The sequence below is a fragment of the Micromesistius poutassou genome (genome assembly GCF_964030765.1).
Source record: "Micromesistius poutassou genome assembly, chromosome: 20".
Lineage (NCBI taxonomy): Eukaryota > Metazoa > Chordata > Actinopteri > Gadiformes > Gadidae > Micromesistius > Micromesistius poutassou.
Window position 1 is genome coordinate 8266493 of NC_140290.1, and position 20891 is coordinate 8287383.

Here is a 20891-nt window from a genome sequence, read left to right on the forward strand (position 1 = left end):
ACCCAGTGTGAACCGGTCCTAGGGGAGGAGTAACAACCTCTTATATGTATGTAGATGGAGATGGAGGGGAAGGAAGGACCATTATTCGCTCTCTTGATTGGCTTTATGACTACAGCACATAAACATGTGTGTGTGTGTGTGTGTGTGTGTGTGTATAACCTCTATGTGTTCCTACCTGTGACGGGGGAGGAGTTCTAACCTCTATGTGTTCCTACCTGTGACAGGGGAGGAGTCCTAGGGGAATAGTTCTAACCTCTATGTGTTCCTACCTGTGACAGGGGAGGAGTCCTAGGGGAGGAGTTCTAACCTCTATGTGTTCCTACCTGTGACAGGGGAGGAGTCCTAGGGGAGGAGTTCTAACCTCTATGTGTTCCTACCTGTGACAGGGGAGGAGTCCTAGGGGAGGAGTTCTAACCTCTATGTGTTCCTACCTGTGACAGGGGAGGAGTCCTAGGGGAGGAGTTCTAACCTCTATGTGTTTCTACCTGCGACGGGGGAGGCGGCGCTGTTGTCGTCCCCGCCGGTGTGCAGGAACACGTCCATGGCCTCGTGGTCGGACATGTCCATCAGGTCCATCTGCTCCAGCATGTCCACGTTCACCTCCATGGACGACATGCTGCCTATCGGCGCTGCACACGGACAGGAGACACGTTCGTGTGACCTCCTCAGGACTACAACTCCCAGGATGCAACAGGGCAAGACTCGACAGGCATTCGTCAGGTGGGATGTGATGGCTTAATGGAGGTGTGATGGTGTTTTTTGTAGATGGCATAAGCACTTTATTCCTCTTTTGAGCAGTGCTTGTGGAGACCAAGATGGCGCAGCATGTTATGATTCTGAATCACATGACCGGGTGTAGCTATGAAGCGTCACATGAGGGATGCAGCGGGTGGGGTCATGCCTGTTCTACGCTGCAGGTGGGGCTCATCACTAACACACTCCCAGAGCCCACGTTAGATGCGGACGCTGCCAGTAAAGGGGTGATATGATGCCACCGGGTGTGAGTGTGATTGGCCATCACAAGCCGTTAGAAAAATCGGCCTTTGTCCTGTGTTTAGTGACATCATAAGTGGGCGTGTCCGCCTAGATGTATGCCGGATAGATCGGTCTACCAGCCTACCCAGTGGACTGTAGCAAATGTTGCTCATCTATCCAGCGTACATCTAGGTGGACACGCCCACTCCTGATGTCACTAAAACAAAGGAAAAAGGCAGATTTTCAAACGGCTTGTAATGGCCAATCCCACTCCCACCTGGTGACATCACATCACCCCCTTTAAAGCCTGGTCTGAGATGTGTTTGTACTGCAGGATTGAAAAGGTCAGATCGGACACGTGAGTGTCTGAGGAGGGACTTCTCCACACGCGTGTTCAACCCGGCGTTTGAGTTTTGGAGGGTTGCATGGGGAAACAGAGGCATATGTTTAATGTTGAGAATATACCTACATCTGTTCAGAGTGTGGTGTCAGGGGGCCACGGTCAGACTAGAGACACCCGGCGCTAGACTGAGCAACGTGGACGGGCAAGGCACAGACCCGCGGTTACTATGACAACATGGTGCATGCATCACAGGCAGCAAGTCGGTGTGGTGTGATGCGATGCGGTGGGGTGGGGTGGGAGCAATGGTGGGCAGCAAGGAGCGAGGTGATTGGTGGGCAGGCGGCAGTGACAGGCGATGTCATTGGCTACTTTACCTCAAGGAAATGAGGAGAGCACAGCAGAGCAGAGCAGCACGAAAGAGAGATTGACCATTAGGAGAGAGAGAGAGAGAGAGAGGAAGAGAAAGGAAGGAAGGACGGACCATTATTTGCTGTCGTGTGTGTGTGTGTGTGTGTGTGTGTGTGTGTGTGTGTGTGTGTGTGTGTGTGTGTGTATGTGTGAGAGAGAGTGGGGGTCGGCAGAAGGCTGTACAGTTTTATCACAGTATTATTGCTCTCCAAAAGTTTTCAAGTTCTCTCTCATTGTTTGCTTGGTATTATCAGAGTTCATGTCTCTGGGACTCTCTCATGGTCATCATTGTGTTTTGTTCCTGGTTTTGTTCCTTTTTCTCATTCAACATAGTCTCCCAGCAGCCTTGTATTCCCTTCCTCCCCTGAATAACAACCAGAAGCCCCTCCTAAGCTTTATCGACACAATATAACATGACATCACACCTTATTAGCATGGCTCAGAAGACTTAGGTTATTAGTCTGACTTTGAATGCATAAACACGCCGGGAGACAAATAGACAATATATCGTGAGGGATTGCTGTAGATAAGGAAGATGGAAGTCTTTCTTTATACGCTCAGTCCTCCGGTTTATCTTATTTGTCCTCTAAGAAGATTCTCTCGGTGAGCTTAGTAGAGTACATATCTAACACTCTCCCTCTCTCCCGTTCTGTCCTCATGTCATGCTTCCTCACTCCCCACTTCTCTCTCTCTCCCTCTCTCCGCCTTCTGTCTTCATGTCTCTCGCTCTCCCTCTATGCCTCAAATTCTCTCCCGTTCTGTCTTCATGTCACTCTTCCACTCTTCCTCTTTCACCTCTTTCTTCCTTTCTTTCTTCCTCTTTCACTCTTCCTCACTCCCTCCCTCTCTCTCTCTCTCTCTCTCTCCCCTTCTCTCTCTTTCTTGTCAATCGATTCCCTGTTGTCTTTATGTCTGTCTTTGTTTCTCCCTCTCTCTGTCTTTCTTCCCCCTACTATCTCTATCTCTCTCTCCTCTGTCTTTGTCTCTCTCTCGCCCTCTTTCCCCCTCTCTCTCCCCCCTTCTCTCTCTCTCTCTCTCTCTACCCCCCTCTCCCTCTTTCCACCTCTCTCTCCATCCTCCCCTCCCATGCGTGCCCCCTCCCGTCCGCTCCTCCCCATCAAGCTGTTTTCCAGTGGCTTACCGGCTGAGGAGGAGCGATGGAGAGGTGCTGGAGAGAATCCTCTCCTCCCCCCCACCGCGCCCTCTCTCTCACCCCCCCGCTCCCTCCCGCTCTCTCTCTCTCCCTCCCTGCTCCGTCTCTCTCTCTCTCCCTCCCCTCTCTCTCTCTCTCTCTCTCTCCCTCTCTCTCTCTCCCTCTCTCTCCCTCTCTCCCTCCCTCCCCGCTCTCCCTCCCTGCTCCCTCTCCCTCCCCGCTCCCTCTCTCTCTCTCTCTCTCTCTCTCCAGGAGTGATGGAGAGATGCTGGAGAGACTCCTCTCCTCCAGCCCCGCTCCGCTCCACCGGGGGCATTTCGTTGGCAGCGCCGCTAATGCGCCGTGCACACCGCCGCACCGCTCTGTGCACGCTCATCCCATTAACCCAGCTGGGAGATTAGGGCTTTTCAAAGTAATGGTTGCTGCGTGCACGTTTTTTTTAAAAAGCTTGACAGGAACCCATCTCCGGCAAGAGCGGGAACGCTCTGGAAGGTTCCAGTGTAGGAGGAGGATGAGGAAGAGGGTTCATGGGGGTCGTCCGAATGAGATGCTGATGGTGTTCGCTTGCCCCCCCCCCTCCCAAGCACTGCATAACCACCCACCTGCGTCCCACCCTCTCCGTCCCCGATACCACCTCACCCTCCCCCCACCCCCCCCGCCCAGCCCCCCCCCCCCCCCCCCCCACCCCCACCCCCCCGCCCACCCCTCACCTCTCCTCTCGGCGATCTGCAGGTACCCCGTGGAGAGGTACTGCTCCATGTCGTGGTGGAAGTTGTCCTCCAGGTTGTACTTCTTCAGCTTCACCTGGCCCCCCACCCCGGGGTGCTCAGCGGGGGGGCCACGCTGGCCCTGCTCCGCGTCCAGCTCCACTGGGGCACAGAAACACACGGGGGAGGGGGGAGGGGGGAGGGGGGAGGTGGGAAACAAGAGTCAAACAATACATATGCTCTTGTTGTTCTTGTCGTCGCCGTGGTTACGAAAGTAGCACGTTGCACAGGGGATGTTGGAGTAGTGGGAGGTTCACTTGAGATCATGTCAGGTGTGTGTGTGTGTGTGTGTGTGTGTGTGTGTGTGTGTGTGTGTGTGTGTGTGTGTGTGTGTGTGTGTGAGTGAGTAAATATGTGTACATCCCATCCTAAGGCCATGGTGAATCCTTACTGAACTGGAATGATGTATGGTTCATTGTATAACCCCCAACACACACGTATGCACACAGCCTCTCAAATGCACACACACATACACACAAGCTCCCATTATGTCAGGGATACAATACCCAGTCAATGGTAGATAACACACACACACACACACACACACATTCAAATACACACACACACACAAACCTCTGAAATACACACAAGAATAATCCCCCACTACATACGCTCCAGTTAATCAAACCTTTCCTAGTCTCAGGCAGCTTGTTCCCTCTCAGAAAGGACTGAGTGGAGGCTTCAGTTGAAGTCCAGAGGCCTTGGAGGTGAACCGCTGAACTTGGCCTTTCTACAAGATGTGCCTTTAGTGTATCTTCACTACATAATGTGGAACGCAGCATGACAACCCTTTATTACAATGTACAGCATGTGATGGGTTTTGTTCGAAGATAAGAGAAAATATGACTTTAGTCATCCCAAGGGAAATTAGTGCTGACGTTATAGTCACCATTTACACGTTTTAGTGACGTGTAAATAATTCAAGGTTAAAATCAAAGCCAGATCTTAAAATCCCTCATTCTTTAGCGATCTCTTGATGCTAACTAGGTAGCATTACAACTGCTTCTATTACAACTGCCGTTGCAACAGCATGTCTGCCGAGGGGCTAGGCTAACAGACATTATCGTCGTTAAAAGGTTTGCTGTGTCGCAAAGCAACACGACACACACACGCACACCGAACACGACACACACACACACACACACACACACAAACTCTGTGTTCAGAGGCTCATGTTGTGTGTGACAGGTGGGCGGTTGTGATTCATAGCTAAGATAAATCATAAAATAACAGTGTGATGACCCCTAATCCCGCCTTTACACATCCAACAATAGTGCGGTTGATCCTCATCGTTACGGTAACATGAGCCTTTCTGGGCGTCTCGGTGGGAAAAGAGAGAAGTCACCGTGGAAAATGGGTAGTATGGAAGGCACTGTGACTTCCGTATGGAAGGCACTGTGACTTCCATACTACCCATTTTCATACGGAAGTCACAGTGCCTTCCATACTACACACTACACACTCCACACCTGATCGCCCTGGCTTAATGAGAGTATCATCAGAGAGGAACCAGGCAGACTAAGACCTCAGGAGCCGGGGTCTAAGCAGACGGCTCCATCGGTTGTTGAGAAAAGGTGTCCTATAAGGCGGATTCAATTAAAAGATGACTTTGTCTCTTCATTTTCTCTTCAATCCTCTTTTTATTTTGTCTCATATATTTCCCATCTTCAGTTAACTTAACCTCAAGGTAGATGCTCCCCACTTGTGTCTCCGCGTCTGGAGTAGAACTTAGCAAGGGTGCTGCTGATTAATTATTGGCCCCTAATGCTCAAGGGCAGATTAGAAACAGAGAAATGAAGACTGGCTCATTTCCATGGCTTCACTGAGCAGGCTCAGGTCAGAAGCCCAGCTCGGGTCTATCCTAATACTGCTTTAATTGCTTCTCAGACACACGCTGAGCTAGCCTGGCTCCGCCCGCCTACGTACTTCTGCTCAATTTTCCTTTCCCTTCAGTACTAGGTCTGGATTTGCGGTATATTCACAGGTTTTACTGCAGCAAATTTTTTGGCTGCCCAATCAGCGAACAGAGGGAATGGCTGAGAAGTTGAGGACACAGGCTAGTGGCAAGGCAAGGCAAATTTATTTATATAGCACTTTTTATACACAAGGCAGACTCAAAGTGCTTCACATATAAACATTGTCATACAATAAAATAAAATAATAGATAAGTAAAAAAGTAAAATAGATAGAAAATAAAGGCAAAGTTTAAAAAAAAGAAGCATTTTAGAAACATTTTAGAAAGGCAAAGTTAATAATAAAAAAAAGCATTTTAGAAAGTGAGAAAATAAAGGCACTGGGCAGATCCAATAGTTTTAAACTCCAACAGACACCCGCCTTCAAGTGAGTTAACATTTGTCAATGGAGAGTGGCCAGACTCTCTCAAATGAAATGAAGTACGAGAGTCTGGTAGGACCAGGCTAACACTGAGCTGTCGTTCTTCAATCTTATTTTTGGAGTAAAAGCTGACTTTTAGCCTCCATGTTGGGCATTTGCCCCCCCATGTTCACACCATGTATTCAAATACACAACCACATTTATTTTCAAAATAAATGTACCATCTATTCCATATTGAGAACAACCTACCTCATGAAGCCGGAGGTGAGTTCGGAAAATCTAATAAAAGATTAACATTTAGATTAGTATTACTTTGATTGTTTTAATACTCCAGATGAGTTCTTCCTGTGTTTTCAAACAAGTTGGTCATCATCAGCTAAGTAAAGATGGGGCTGCTTTTAAAACCAGCTCTAAACCATTCTGGAATATTCCTCCATCAACTGTTGAGCTGTGGAGAAACAGAGAGTGCTGGAGGAGGGGTAGTGCTTCAAAAATGTCAAGTAGGAAGCACACCATTGGCTGTTCAACATGAACTTCAAGTGTTGCTGGCTCTGATTGGATAATGACCATACTAGTGGTCATGACCAGAGGAGGTAAACAGAACAATCTAATGCTGTTACACAAGCATTAGGACACGCTATGGACTCCACAAATGCAATTTGTTACTGCCATTAGCATGTACGGTAATTTAGTCCCACGATTCAGGCTACCTTCCCTACAGCAATCCATGTTTGACTAAGAAAACACAATGTTTGGGGATAAAGTCATGGCTCTAGTAATATAGTATTATATTATTATTATGGGCTGTTATTATGGGCTGAACACCCCCATCTGTGTATAGCATTGTTACATTGTCATTTCTTTTTGCTGCCTCTTGGCCAGGATTCCCTTGAAAAATAAGTTTTTAATGTCAATGGGACTTTCCTGGTTAAATAAAGGTTAAAAAAACACGATAATCTCCCTTGCCAAGTGCTTAGTAGAATATTGATGGTTAATGAGCCCTTGGTATCTGGTTTCGCAGTGTCAGTATCAGGTTCAGCCCTTCTGCTTTCAGGAGATAAAAGCCGTGTTCGAAATCGTTCCCTATTCACTCACTCTATCACTATTCCCTATATAGTGTTTATGATATAGTGAACGATACAGGGAACAAACAAACTGAGAATGAAAGAATTTGGACACTACGCTGAACATTTCTAAACGTCATTTGCGTCAGTAAATGCACCCGCATTGCATTGTGCTATACGGGAGTAACATGTAGGGAACATCGTATGTTCACTCAAATGTTGGGTATTTTATTGTCCACTATAGTGAATGAAATTAACCATTCGAACACCACTACAAAATGGTGAGCACCCTATATAGTGCACTATATCCGTGATAGGGAACGATTTCGGACACAGCCAGAGAGACAGAGAGAGAGACAGAGAGAGAGAGAGATGTCAACTCTTATGCTGTAATACTGTTTGTTGTCTTGATAGTGAATGAGCACCAGCCCTTGTTATCTGGTTACCATCAGTATCACTTTTAGCTGTGTCACTTATGCTTTTAAGAGAGAGAGGGAGAGAGAGCGAGAGGGCGAGGGAGAGGACGAGGGAGATTAGAACAGAAGGAGGGAGGAGATAAAGTCATTCCATCCCTGATACTGTAATAGGATTGTTGTCTTCCCGTTTGATGCCACATTGTCTGTGCCGTCTATGACTGGCTAGTTCATGTGGTCTGTGGCCTCGTATGGTTCTGCTGAATCATTGGCGTTTCTCTCTGTCTGACCTGTCCGTTTTTATTCCAATTCGGTTATCATCCTGGGCCTCTCTCCCACAGAAGGCTGTTGCCGCTTCCAGGGCGTGGTGGTAAGTAAGAGTTTGTTCTTAATTCACTTGCTCGGTAAAATAAACGTTTGGTCATGATAATCATGAGAACAGGACCTGAGAGAGTGATTGCAATTGTGAAGATTTAATAAAGACAGCGCCAGCTGCGCCTCTTTAGACGTCTTCTGAATCAACAGCCTTCATAAGACATGACATGGTCTGCTAATCAACATTAATAATTCAAAAAGTAGTCATGTGTTGAGAGCGAAACATCATTATCGCGTTTCATGGCAACAACAGCAACAACCAAAACGACAGAACCCCCCCCAGGGCGTCCTGTTGGCGGCATACTGTTTGAGTGGCTGCCTGGAAGCTGCTGTTTATGTATTCAGTGGTCAATGCATCGTGCTTACAAAGCCGTCTGCCCATTGAGCATTGTGCTAATGCTACCCTCTAAAGAAAGGAGAGGAGATGGAACTAACCTGATAACTACAGGAGACCTAGAGGTTTGCTCACTGGTTAGAACGGAGGAGCTATCACTCGGACTGAAGGAAAGGTATAAAATGGCATCCGGAGTGTGTTTTACCTCTTGATAACATGTGTGATACATTTATTACCCTAAGTTTTGAACATTTATTCATTGCAGAGGTTCAGCATCCTGGCATGACTGTACGTACTTTTAAATGACTGCAAATATGTGTAGATACATTACTGTAAATACTTGTGAATACAGTATTGCATAGTCTTTATTGTAGATACATGTATGTAAAAACATGATTGTAAATACATGATTGTGATTAATCAAGTGCAGCCGTTGCCCTTGACACATACCTTTCATCACCAGTGAAACTTACTTTTCTGACTTAGGGAAGTAGTTTGAAGTTCCATAGCAACAACCTACAGCTGTCCTACTAGAATTATGGAGTAGACTCCTAAAGCATGACCTTCACATGTCTGACACGTTTCCAATTATTTTCGCACTGACCTTTTCTCGGATCAATAGCAAACAGATTGTTTGCGTATGTATCCTTCTCTTTGCCTGTGTGTGTGTGTGTACACGTTGATGTGCTTGCGTGTGTGTGTGTGTGTGTGTCTGTGGTAGGCTAATGCCCCTTTTCCACCGACAGTACCAGCTGAACTCGCCTCGACTGGCCTCGACTTGGCCCGCCTTTTTTTGCATTTCCATGGTACCTGGTATCAGTGGCGGTTCTATACCAGTTTTAATGGGGGGGCCGGGATGGGGCCAGCTTTTGTGTTAGAGGGGCACTTACAGGGACGTGCACAGGGGGCAGGTGCCGAATTGTTGACGGGGGGGGGGGGTTGGATCGCGGATGAGCGCCATTGCGGACGCGATTGTTGACTGGGGGGGGGTTGGATCGCGGACCCGCTCCCAAGGGGAACACGGATCAGCGTTTCGCTGTTTCGTTTTTGTGTCGTTCCTTTCCCAGGGCTCAAGTTTCGCCTCCATCAACGTTACTGTATGATAACAATAGACGAGCAGTCATTGCGTTTTTTATTTTATTTTATTTCCCATTTCCCGTCATAAACTTTCCCGGGAATCAGGAAATAGTCTCAATCAGATTTCCCAGGAATCCCGTCTCCCGGGATTAAAACCTAATGACGACCTGCCCACGTTGAAGAGGTTCTTTTCTACGACCCGCCCACGTTGAAGAGGTACTTTTTTTGGAAACGTGACGTGCCTGGAACCAAACCAAGTCGTGGCGAGTTGAGCTGGTACTGTCGGTGGAAAAGCGGCATAGAGCAGAGAGCAGAGAACCAAACTAAGCAAATGAGGAAATGGTGGGCTTTAGAGGAGATGCAGATTTGCCCAAAACTACTACTAATACTACTACTACTCCACACTAGTACTACTACTACTACTACTACTACTATTACTTCTACTCTTACTCCTACTACTACTACTACTACTACTTTTGAATTTGGGTTTGATTCCTCCGGGCTGAAGGCATCCCTGAGTAATATGCCATGACCCCTCCCTGCTTATGAAGGGCATCTTTAACAGCATTAATTTCAAGTGTCTTTGAATGAAAACAACTGCTCAAATTACTTAATAGTGCATATAGCCCTAGGGAGGACTAGAGTATTGGCATTGTGTAGCCGCCAAATGAAAACACCTGTAGGGTGAGCTGATATAAAGATGATTTGCATGTTATTGGTGGGTATAATTATAGAGATAAGCTATGAATGATGAGCTTGTAAAGTCTTGAGAACATGACACATACATTATATGTAATGTATGTTTGAGTATGGTATTCTGGTAGTGTAATGAACTGGAATGTGTTTGAGTGTGTGACAGGAGTGCGATCCATATGCAGGTCCACGTGTGTGTGTCTGTTTATGTGTTCATGTGAGTGTGTGTTTGTATGTTCATGTGTTTGTGTGTTCATGTGTGTGTATGTCTGTCTTTATCTTGGAGTGTATGTGTCTTTATGTGTGTGCAGGTGTGTGTATGTCTGTCTTTATCTTGGAGTGTATGTGTCTTTATGTGTGTGCAGGTGTGTGTCTATATCTGCATTGTTGTGTGATGGGCAGACTGTCATAACTAGCATCCATGATACTGAGTGAGCCAGACAGCAAAACATGACCTGATATTAGAAACACAACAGAAAGCCAAAACACATGAGAACCATGTGTTTACGGGCCGCTGCTTGTTATTTGGGTGATCATGGTTGTTCGACATGTTTTTGGAGGGGTGGACGAACATGAAGCGGTCAAACAGCCTTTCTGAATCAGAAGGGGGGTTGTTGTGTGCTCTCAGAGATGGGTTGGGGTCAGTTAAGCGAGATGTGTGTTTCCTGCACACCTGTTTAGGCCTGTTTATCGTTTACAAAAGGGACGTTAATGTTATTATGTGCAGCAATCTAAACTTATTAAACTTCTTCACCCTATATTTTGTTTAAGTTTCTATATATATATATATATATACACACACACACATATATACATATGTGTATGTATATATGTGTGTATGTATATATATATATATATATATATATATATATATATATATATAACTTGCGTGCTTCCTTGGAGTTGAGTCAAAGTCAGCCAATTAGTTCTGTGAAACAAAGTGTGAAACTTTTCCTTTTGTCCGTCTGCCTTTATCTTTTTTTTCCTGGTTGCCTGCCTTCCAACTCCCTCATGGTCTGCAGATCTGCCTCAGAGTGTCTTTGTGTGTGCATATTGTATTCATGTGTGTGTGTGTGTGTGTGTTTGTGTGCATGTGCAACTGTATATGCACTCCTGTGTGAGTGTTTGCGTGTGTGCCTGTGAGACAGAACATATGTGTGCGTGCGTGTGCATGTGCATGCGTGCGTTCGTGCGTGCACGTCTGCGTGTGTGCTCTTGGCTCCGGACCACCTTGAAAGCTGACTCTCTGTGTTGGCCGCGCCCACCCCTCCATCTGTCAGTTAGCATCGGCAGCCCTATACAGCACCCTCCTCGCTGCGGGCTGGCTCCCAGAGCACAGACCGCTCTGAGGCACCAGCCACCAGGCAGACAGGGACTCTAAGTGGTTCGTGATTAGAATGACAAAGGGAATATTTTAGATTTCCTCGCTCGGTTCGGGTAATGCAATGCTCCAGGAATTAAACAGAGTTGTTTTAAAGCTCCTATTGTTTATACCTTTGGACGCTTATTAAAACATTTGGCTTGGTATAATATATACAGTATATATATTAGAGTTGGGAATCACAGGGTACCTCACGATACGATATGCGATACATGGCCCGCGATACCGATAATATTGCGATTCAGCAAATCTATATATTGTTAGACAATCAATGATACATCACAATATATGTCTAACAATGAATACATAATGACTGTGAAAAGGTAAAGTGCTGGACTTCCTTCTTTATTCAGGGTCCAAACTGAGTTTTTCAGTTACTCGTCTTTGGTTCGTTAACTTCCGGTCAAGTGTCCTTCATTCATATGTTGAGGAGCAGGGAAATCTGTTTAGAGCGCCTTACTTTATTCATTAAAAGATCGATATTTGGGGCGATATTTCTTAAAAAATATAATAATAATAAAAAAATAAAAAAATATATATATATTAGTGCTGTCAGTTAAACACGTTTTTAACGGCGTAAACGCAAACCCATTTTAACAGCACTCTTTTTTTTCGCGAGATTAAGGTTTTTTTGGGGGGGATTTACAATTTTTTTTTGTGTGTAGTTGTGAAAGTGTAGTTGTGTAGTGAAATTGAACACTACAGTATATGCCAATGTTGTTTTCAATAAAAAAAAAACATTTGCACAAAGCAAGCCGATCCACTTTTCCATGTTGATAAGAGCATTGAAATGAGAAAAAATTGCCGGTCAAAGGGAAGGGTGGTACCCCCGAGAGAACATCGACGCTGTGCTCCTCGACTACGGTCTGGGAGCCGACAGCAGGAAAGGTGTAACATATTATAAAAAAAACATTTTCTATATCCGCATGCAGTTGTGAACTCATGTATTGTAATTGATTGTATGATGTGTACTTTTAGGGTTACGATAAGACCTTTCATTTAGCGTTAGTGGGAGCGGGGCACTGAAATTATATAGGCTATGTTATCGGGGCTATTCGTCATGTTGTCGGACTTATTGGAATCAGAAGAATCAGAAATCAGAAAAGGTTTTATTGCCAAATACATTTTCACATGAGGAATTTTTCTTGGTTTTTTCAGTGCGCACGATATTTACAAACAATAAACAATAAATCAAGTGGTCCAATACAATAAGATATTCCAAAAATAAAAAAATTAAAATTAAAGAGATAATAATAGAATAAATTAAAAAGACACTCTATATACAAATGAACCGTAATAAGAATTAGAAAAAAATATTAGAAAAAAAAATATATACAATTGTGCAGAATGATGCAAGTAGTGCAAAAATTTTGTCATCATAGGCAGATGACGGGTGGTGGGTGAAGGGGGGGTAGTGTGCGTGTTAGTGGGGGTAGTGTGCGTGTCAGTGGGGGTCCGGGGCCGTTGTTGATGAGGCCGGTTGCAGACGGGAAGAAACTGTTTTTGTGGCGTGAGGTTTTGGTCTTGACAGACCTCAACCTCTTGCCGGAGGGGAGTGTTTCGAACAGTTTATGTCCCGGTGGGAGGGGTCCAACATGATCTTCCCTGCACGTCTCAGTGTCCTGGAGGCGTGCAGGTCCTGGAGGGACGGCAGGTTGCAGCCAATCACCTTTCCAGCACTGCGGATGATACGCTGCAGTCTGCTCCTGTCTTTGACTGTAGCAGCAGTGTACCAGATGGTGATGGAGGAGGTGAGGATGGACTCTATGATGGAGGTGTAGAAGTGCACCATCATAGTCTTTGGCAGGTTGAACTTCTTCAGCTGCCGCAGGAAGTACATCCTCTGCTGTGCCTTTTTGGTGATGCAGCTGTTCTGCTCCCACTTGAGGTCCTGGCTGATGACTGTGCCCAGAAAGCGGAAGGACTCCACAGTGTCGACTGGGGAGTCACACAGAGTGATGGGGGAGGGTGGGGCTGCATTCCTTCTGAAGTCTACAACCATCTCCACTGTCTTTAGAGCATTGAGCTCTAAGTTGTTTTGGCCACACCAGGTCACCAGGTGGTCAATCTCCCACCTGTAGGCAGTCTCATCGCCGCCAGAGATGAGCCCAATGAGGGTGGTGTCATCCGCAAACTTCAGGAGCTTGACGGACTGGTGACTGGAGGTATGACGTAATAATTAATTTTATCGGCCCGATAATTATCGTGCACCCCTAATATAGGCTAATATATATATATATATACACATATATGACTGTAAGTGAGGATGTCTAAGCTATTAATGTCTCTGCATAGATGAAGCCCGGCAGGACTGATAATTACAGTTCGTATGGTGTAGCTGTGAAGACAGCTGGCTCATTTTGTTTCAGTTCCGTTCTCCTATAAATTTCTTCATCACCCTCCACACATACAGCCCAGACCATAGTTCACCAGCCCTCTCAACACATCGGAAAGGGAAGTGCATAGAACCGAGTCAGTAGTCAGACTATAAGAAAATAATAGCAAGATCAAAGAGCAAGAAGAGCAAGGAGAGCGAATATCTAGTTCACAGTTGACTTTACCATCGCCACGATAAAGTCTACGGCTATCAATTATTTGTGTCGTGATCCATTCTGAAATGTTGCATTTATTTGTATTGCTAATGAACTGGGCACAATGGACGGCTGAAACACCGCCCACATCGTCCATCAACATGATAAACATGTCAGAATAATAAACAGTGTTTAACACTGACCTATAGATGTGATTCATCTTCTATGGAAGTATGTGCTGATTATAAGTCGATTTAGATATAAATCATCACGATGTTCCAACCTGTGTAATGCACACGGTAATGTATTGCTACTCGTGCATGTGACAGATTGGCTTTGATAGATGGACCTTTATGGTTCTTAATGTAAATGATGCATTCACAATGTGTTTGTGTGTGTGTGTGTGTGTGTGTGTGGGTGTGTTGGAACATGTGCGTGTGTGTCCAAGTGCGTGAGTGTGTGTGTGGGAACCTGTGTATGTGTGCGTGTCCATGTGTGTGTATTTATGTGTGTATTGTTGAACGTGTGTGTGTGCAGCTCCATGTTCATATGTGTTTGTTTAAGTGTGTGTGTGTGTGTGTGTGTGTGTGTGTGTGTGTGTGCGTGTGCGTGCATGCATACTTCAGGTGGAAACCTTGAAAGAGAGGGTGAGTTTTGACTCATGCTCTTGAAGTCATCATCACCAAGGGATTAATCCACTCTGGCTAAAGAAAAAGCTAGCTCTAAAAATAGCCTTTGACGCTAACATGCTTAGAGGGACATGGTTGTCTAGAGAAGGAGGATGAGGATGATGAAGAGAGGGGGGAGTGTGGTAGGGGTGGATTAGTTGGGGAAGAGAGTTTCAGCTAGAAGTCAAATTCATTAGAGCGACAAGCTGTTTTTGGGCTATAATGACTATAATGGCTATAATGACTCCAAATGACCAGAATTCTGTCATTAAATGTTGAAATTAGCCTTCATGTCAGCCTCCATGAAATCCAACATTTAACCCAACCCAGAATTCCTCTATTCCCGCCTGTCCTATGATCAGGAAATGGGCTTCCACATGCTGGGTTTTCCCATGTCCGCAGGAAACCCTTGCATCCAGCAGCTTAGCTTTAGGTAGACGTGATGACATGCCTACTCCTGTTTTGGTTTGGAGCATGGGAAATAACATGCCATTAGATCTGTGAAGATCTTCTTTTAATAAAGGCTCCTACTTGACATTTAAATTAGAAGCGTGTCCTTTACCAGTGAGTGTTTGTCAAAGCCACTCTCAGTGGATTTGAGATGTGTGTTATTAAGGAGCTGGAAGGGGCCAGGGGGCATCGTGCTCAAGGAGGCCTACAGGTTAGCCTGTACAACAGGCAGCCCCATCTCCTTTATCTTATAAACACAGATGAGGTAAAGCTCACCTGGTCGGGTGTTAAAATAGTCTGATAAATATGAGTCCTGTGAATAAATCGTTTGGCCTGACCTGGGCCATTGTTAAAATGAATTGCCTTTGGTGAGCTTATAAAAGCCAGTAGTATATTTTACAATGCATTACCCTTTCCAAACTGACCAATGGGTTTACAGTTTAAGCTATTTTAGCTTTGGCTAACTTTGATACCACCTGTGGTTTTCAAGATCTTGCCGTACGTGATAATAGCGCCTACCTTTATTTTGAAAAGGACAACACGGTTGATGGAAGACCACGGGGGGTCAGGGGAGGTCAAGTGTGTGACCTTGGAGTAACGTCAGCTCCTCAGTGAGGTGGATTGTTGTAACACACAGCACTGGATCGACCCATCTGCTTGGAACTGTGTCAGCAGGTCTCCATTAGTTTCAATGGGATCACAAAACACACATGCACACACACACACACACGCACATACGCACTTTACTTCAGACAGGACTATTGGTTTAGTTTTTATTGGATCCTTGACCCAGAATTTGTCATTTACATAATTGCACACTCGTTCACTCGCAGGCACATCCGCACGCACACACACACACACACACACACACACAAAGCCACATTACATGAGACTACTATTCTTTAGTATTTATGGGACAAGATTCTTGAGATCAGAATTAGTTATTTCCATAATGCACACTCGTTCACACAGACAGACAGCCAGACAGACACAGAAGAAGCTGCTAATGTATTTTATCATGACTTAATGTAATCTTAAATATCAAAACATGTCAAGTGAAAGAGCTGTGAATGTGAATATGGAGGGCAGCGTATGCCAGAGGCGTTGGATCCTGCTAGCGTTGGAGGCTAATGCTCTTTAAGTGTAGGTTCTTCTGCTTGCTACTTGATGTCGGCTGATGCTGCATTTTTCCCTCTGGCCTTTAATACATGGTCATGGTGCAGACATGTTAACATGCTGACACACAACAGATTTAACACACACACACACACATGCAGCTAAAGTGTACACACATACACACATGCACATGCACATGTACTAGCATACATACACATGGTCCTACACACACGGACGCATACAAACACATACACATGTTCCTATACACAAACACAGCTTAGAAAGTTCATTGCAAGGGAGCCTACAGAACACACATTTTGTATATAAATAGGTGGACAACTACAAAATGTAGACTGGAGGCATAGCTGAAGCCAGAATATACAAACTGTATCACTATAAAAACACTGCTCTCTTTAAAGACAGATCGTAATACAAAGACTAACACATTTGTGAATGATTTGGTAATAAACTCCCAAATCACAAAACGGATTCTTGAACGTTTCCCACCCTGCTTCGTTTGCCAGTCGAGAACGGATGCATTTAATACGTCGGGAAGAATAACCATATTTTTCATTTGCAGGGAGATATTATACGCCGGACTGAGAACCTACGCCAGGCACTGCAAAGTAAATGAACCGCTGCCTGGAACCACTAAGTAAGTAAAGTCATGACTTCATTTCCTTGACAATAGTCTTCACCACACGCACATAAGACCCCAACACGGATAGAGATATAAGATGATCCACTACCCCTCCTCCACCTCCACCTTGCCTGAGGAGACTATTATAGATGCTTACTTCACCCTAAGCCACGCACAGCGCTAATAGAGATGGAGGAATGAGGGTGGGATGAACTGGGAGGGGGATGAAGGGAGATAACCAGGGTTGTGTAGCAGGTTAATTGCCTGCCTTGAAGGAAGTAGTATTTATCCAGTAATTAAAGGCTGGTGTCGGTTTTATTCCTTTCCTTTTTCCGATGGCGCCAGGATATATATTTTGTGTGTGTGTGTGTGTGTGTGTGTGTGTGTGTGTGTGTGTGTGTGTGTGTGTGTGTGTGTGTGTGTGTGTGTGTGTGAAAATCGATTCACATAACAATCACAAATCTTATCTTCTATGGTTCTGAATCAATACACAACGTCTATGTATATGAATATGGACGTATTGTTAAGACATGCTCAGATACACAATAATAAATTCTATGCACATGTACATGATATTGCACACTTGTATTCATGTTATTAATGAGCATGCACAGGTGAGGTAATTCTGTACAAGCATGCCTAAGGTAGGCTAGGTAGGCTATTCGAGCTGGGATTCAAACCCAGAAACTTAGTCAAACACTCTCCATTCCTTAGACTTCCTTTTCTACTACTGTACCCCCTCTAAGATATTTTTTCAGCTGAGTAACCCCTTCACCGGCACAAAACAGAAGCTTTCAGAATGATAGTTAGCTATTTATTTTATTCTAATTCAAAAATTGTATTTAAGTACCCCCTGCAGTACTCCAAAATACCCCTAGGGGTACCCCCATTTTGAGAACCACTGCCTTAGACTATCCTGCCTCCTCTTCCACAACCACAACTGTGCTACATCATCTTGGGCATAAATATTCTATGGCAGCATGTGGTTACATGTGTTGGTGCCTGTTTGAATCCAAACAGATCCTCTCAGCCAGTACATAACAGACCAGTCTGACATGCAAGCCCCCCAGTGTGAGGCCTCACTCATGGTGTGGATGATGTCACACACACACAAATAGATTGAACAGGTGTCTGGACATCTGGTTCACATCTGCAGTCTGTTGCTTCATTATGTGTCCATTCCCTTTAAAGCAATTAGAGTTTTGAGATAGAGATGAGACACAGGTGTTACTGCTGGTGTTGTCCCATGTTAGAGGTTGGCCGGGTAAACATGTGTTGGCTTTTATCAAGCGGTTGACTGAAGTTTCCAGCAGTTTGCCTGTGCTTTTTTCACAAGAAATGTATGGATTAGGTGGACGCCTATAGCTAACTAGATAGATAGATAGATAGATAAATAGATAGACAGATCATATGCTAAAACCCAATAGTAATAATACAAATAATAAAGAGAGTGAATAACAAGGGCTGAGAGATAGAATAACAATAAAGAAAAACATAGTGTTGAATGTGCAATTATACAGTGACATATACAATATACAATGTGATTAAATATAATTAAATAAAATACTTAAATGCACAGTAATGGGGACGGCATGATGGCCTCCCCCAGTCTGACTCTGATGGCTCCGACCTGTCATACAAGCATGTCATACAAAACACAGTGAGTGAGTGCACTCTGAGCAGGCCCCTAGCTGCCCATCCCATCAGTCCCTTTAGGGCTTGTACGTCACAATGCATCATGGGACTTCTTTGTTGGCCGTACTCCACCATATGGACCTGAGAGAGAGCTGTGGTGTTTTAAACTCCCAAACCAACGTAAATACACCGTAACTTAGGCTGATGCAAACTCTCGTCTCGGATGAGAAACGCGAATCAAGTTTCAAACACTACAACGTCTCCCCGTAACGACATATCATTTCACTACAACATTTGTGTGGATTCAGCGCACAGTACACTTTCCCACCCGGATGCCACCATGCTTTATATAGCACGGCCACAAACGCGTTTAGTGTACGGACGGCTGCTACCACAACAGGGCAGGTCCCAGGGTTATATGCACTAACGAGGCCTCTGTGTACAGACCAGGGGTTAAACGCGGTCGAGCGAGATTGGTGGAAGCACTGTGCATCCGTGATGACTCCCCAGAGCACTCTGGCCTACTATTACAATGTGCTGATGTGATGGATACATGTGAATAATAAGTGATGTACTGAAGACATGATGTACAAGAGGGGGAGAGAGGAAGTGAGAGAGCGAGAGAGAGAGAGAGATAGAGTGATGGAAACTGAGAGTAGCAGAGATCATGAGAACAAAAGGGAAATGGTGAGAGCGAGAGGAGCACAAACCGCAAACAGAGGCGGAGACAGATGCACAAACTAACATGGAGACATTCGAAAGGGTTGCGTTCTACTACAAACCCAACGGGGACTTACATCGTCGTTCCATCGTCGTTGTGCAGTCAGTGTCCTCCAGGACACTGACTGCTACACCCAAAGCGCTCAGCAAGACATGCCTGTCTTGCCTAAACTCTGCATGACACCACACATTACCACTCTGCTGTCATCTCCCCCTCCCTCCCCGCTCTGTTCCCTCTATTCTCCACATCTCTCCCATGCTGTCATGCCTCCTCTCCCTCTCCATGATTCACAGTCAGGGGCCGCCCCACAGAGCGGTCTTCCCCCCGTGCCTATTGACACAGCACGTGGAGGAGACACAGGCAGGCAGGCAGGCAGACGGTTCCAGGAAATATGCATCTCTGATTCTTTATGAGCAACCCCCCCCATCCCTTCCCCCACCCTGCCGGGGTCTTTCTCCCTGCTTCATCCCTTCCTCATCTTTCTCTCTGCATTATTTCTCCCTGATAAACGGCAGCATCTCCATTCCAAAATCCCCCTTCAGCGGGTGGGTGAATCACACAGGAACTGTGTGGTCCGTGGGGGGTCGGGGGGGTGGTGGGGGCGTGTAGCACAAGTCACCATCTGGGTCTCTTTGTCTCGGTGTCCCGCTTTCTCCGCAGGGAGCCGTGTGTTTTTGTAAATGAGGAACTCATTTGCAAAAATAAAATGAAAAAAATTAAAACCACATTCAGCAGGTGCACTTGCTCAGTGGGTTAGCATTGTGACATTATAGCAATGGTTAGCATTAATGCTTTATAGCAATGGTAAGCATTAAAGCTTTGCATCAATGACTAAAGATGTTGTTAGCGTTGATGCTTCAAAGAAATTGTTAGCGGTGGTTGGCATGTATGCTTTATAGCAATTAGGGATGCACGATAACTTTTTTTTTTAACCGATACCGATAACTTTCAGCTCCTAAAGGCCAATACCGATACCGATAACCAATAACACACACACATATAAATGATCATGACCTAAGATCATGACATTGTTGCTCAGACATCAGTAGAATCAATGGGGGGTTTAGGGGGGCGGGCTTGCAAGGGGCGGGATATGATGTAGGGTCCACGACGGCCCCTGTCACTCAGGTGTGTTTTGGTCTGACCGCAGCAACGGAGGCAGAATAGGCAGAACTCATCGCAATCTTAAATGTTGCTGCAGCGATGCATAATATATTCCGTTGCATCCACAACATCCGTATCGATCGATGAAAGATTGGAACATGAGTTACAGACAAATAGAATAAACTACGAATATGTCGCAAACGGCTGCGTTACCGGAGAAAGAGCGTCTTTTCTTGCTTAATTTCACATCTAACAAACACTGGGACAAATGTAGTTGATTTCTGTGTTTAACTGAGAAAACAGGGAGTGGAAGGCCGGGACCCTATAATGTTCAGCTAACTGTTGTCAATAATAATTGTTACGAGAGTTAGCGCATGTGTGTGGGTAAGAATGGCAGTGTGTGTGTGTAAGTGAGTGGACGAGCTCTCCATCATTCAGTGGAGAGCGGTAGCTCGCTCTCCACTGAAATGATATAGGCTATGTTATCTGGGCTATTTGTCATGATATCGGACTTACCGGAATGACGTAATAAGTTCTGTTATTGGCCCGATAATTATCGTGCACCCCTAATAGCAATGGTTAGCAGGAACACTTCATACCAATGGCTAGCGGTGGTTGCTTAGCATTGATGCTGCATATTACCATACCATTGATGCTTTAGCATTGGCAATTATGTTTCAAAGCAATGGCCAGCAGGGGTAAGCATTCG

General features: G+C 45.3%; 2 protein-coding genes across 2 annotated transcripts in view; one reads left to right on the top strand and one right to left on the bottom strand.

Annotated features, from left to right (window-relative positions):
- dtnbp1b (dystrobrevin binding protein 1b) overlaps positions 1 to 20891 on the bottom strand; it is a 31034-nt gene that overhangs the window by 2984 nt on the left and 7159 nt on the right. Inside the window, exons 2-3 of the mRNA XM_084485023.1 lie at positions 3590 to 3748; positions 486 to 629 (exon numbers count right to left, since the gene is read on the bottom strand). Of these exons, the coding sequence (XP_084341149.1) occupies positions 486 to 629; positions 3590 to 3748 (303 nt within the window). The remainder of the gene's footprint in view (positions 1 to 485; positions 630 to 3589; positions 3749 to 20891) is intronic.
- The window catches only part of LOC311365475 (NXPE family member 3-like), a 42273-nt gene continuing 34803 nt past the window's right edge, over positions 13422 to 20891 (top strand). Inside the window, exons 1-2 of the mRNA XM_084485022.1 lie at positions 13422 to 13482; positions 16663 to 16737. Coding sequence (XP_084341148.1) covers positions 16713 to 16737 — 25 coding nt within the window. The 5' untranslated portion in view covers positions 13422 to 13482; positions 16663 to 16712. The remainder of the gene's footprint in view (positions 13483 to 16662; positions 16738 to 20891) is intronic.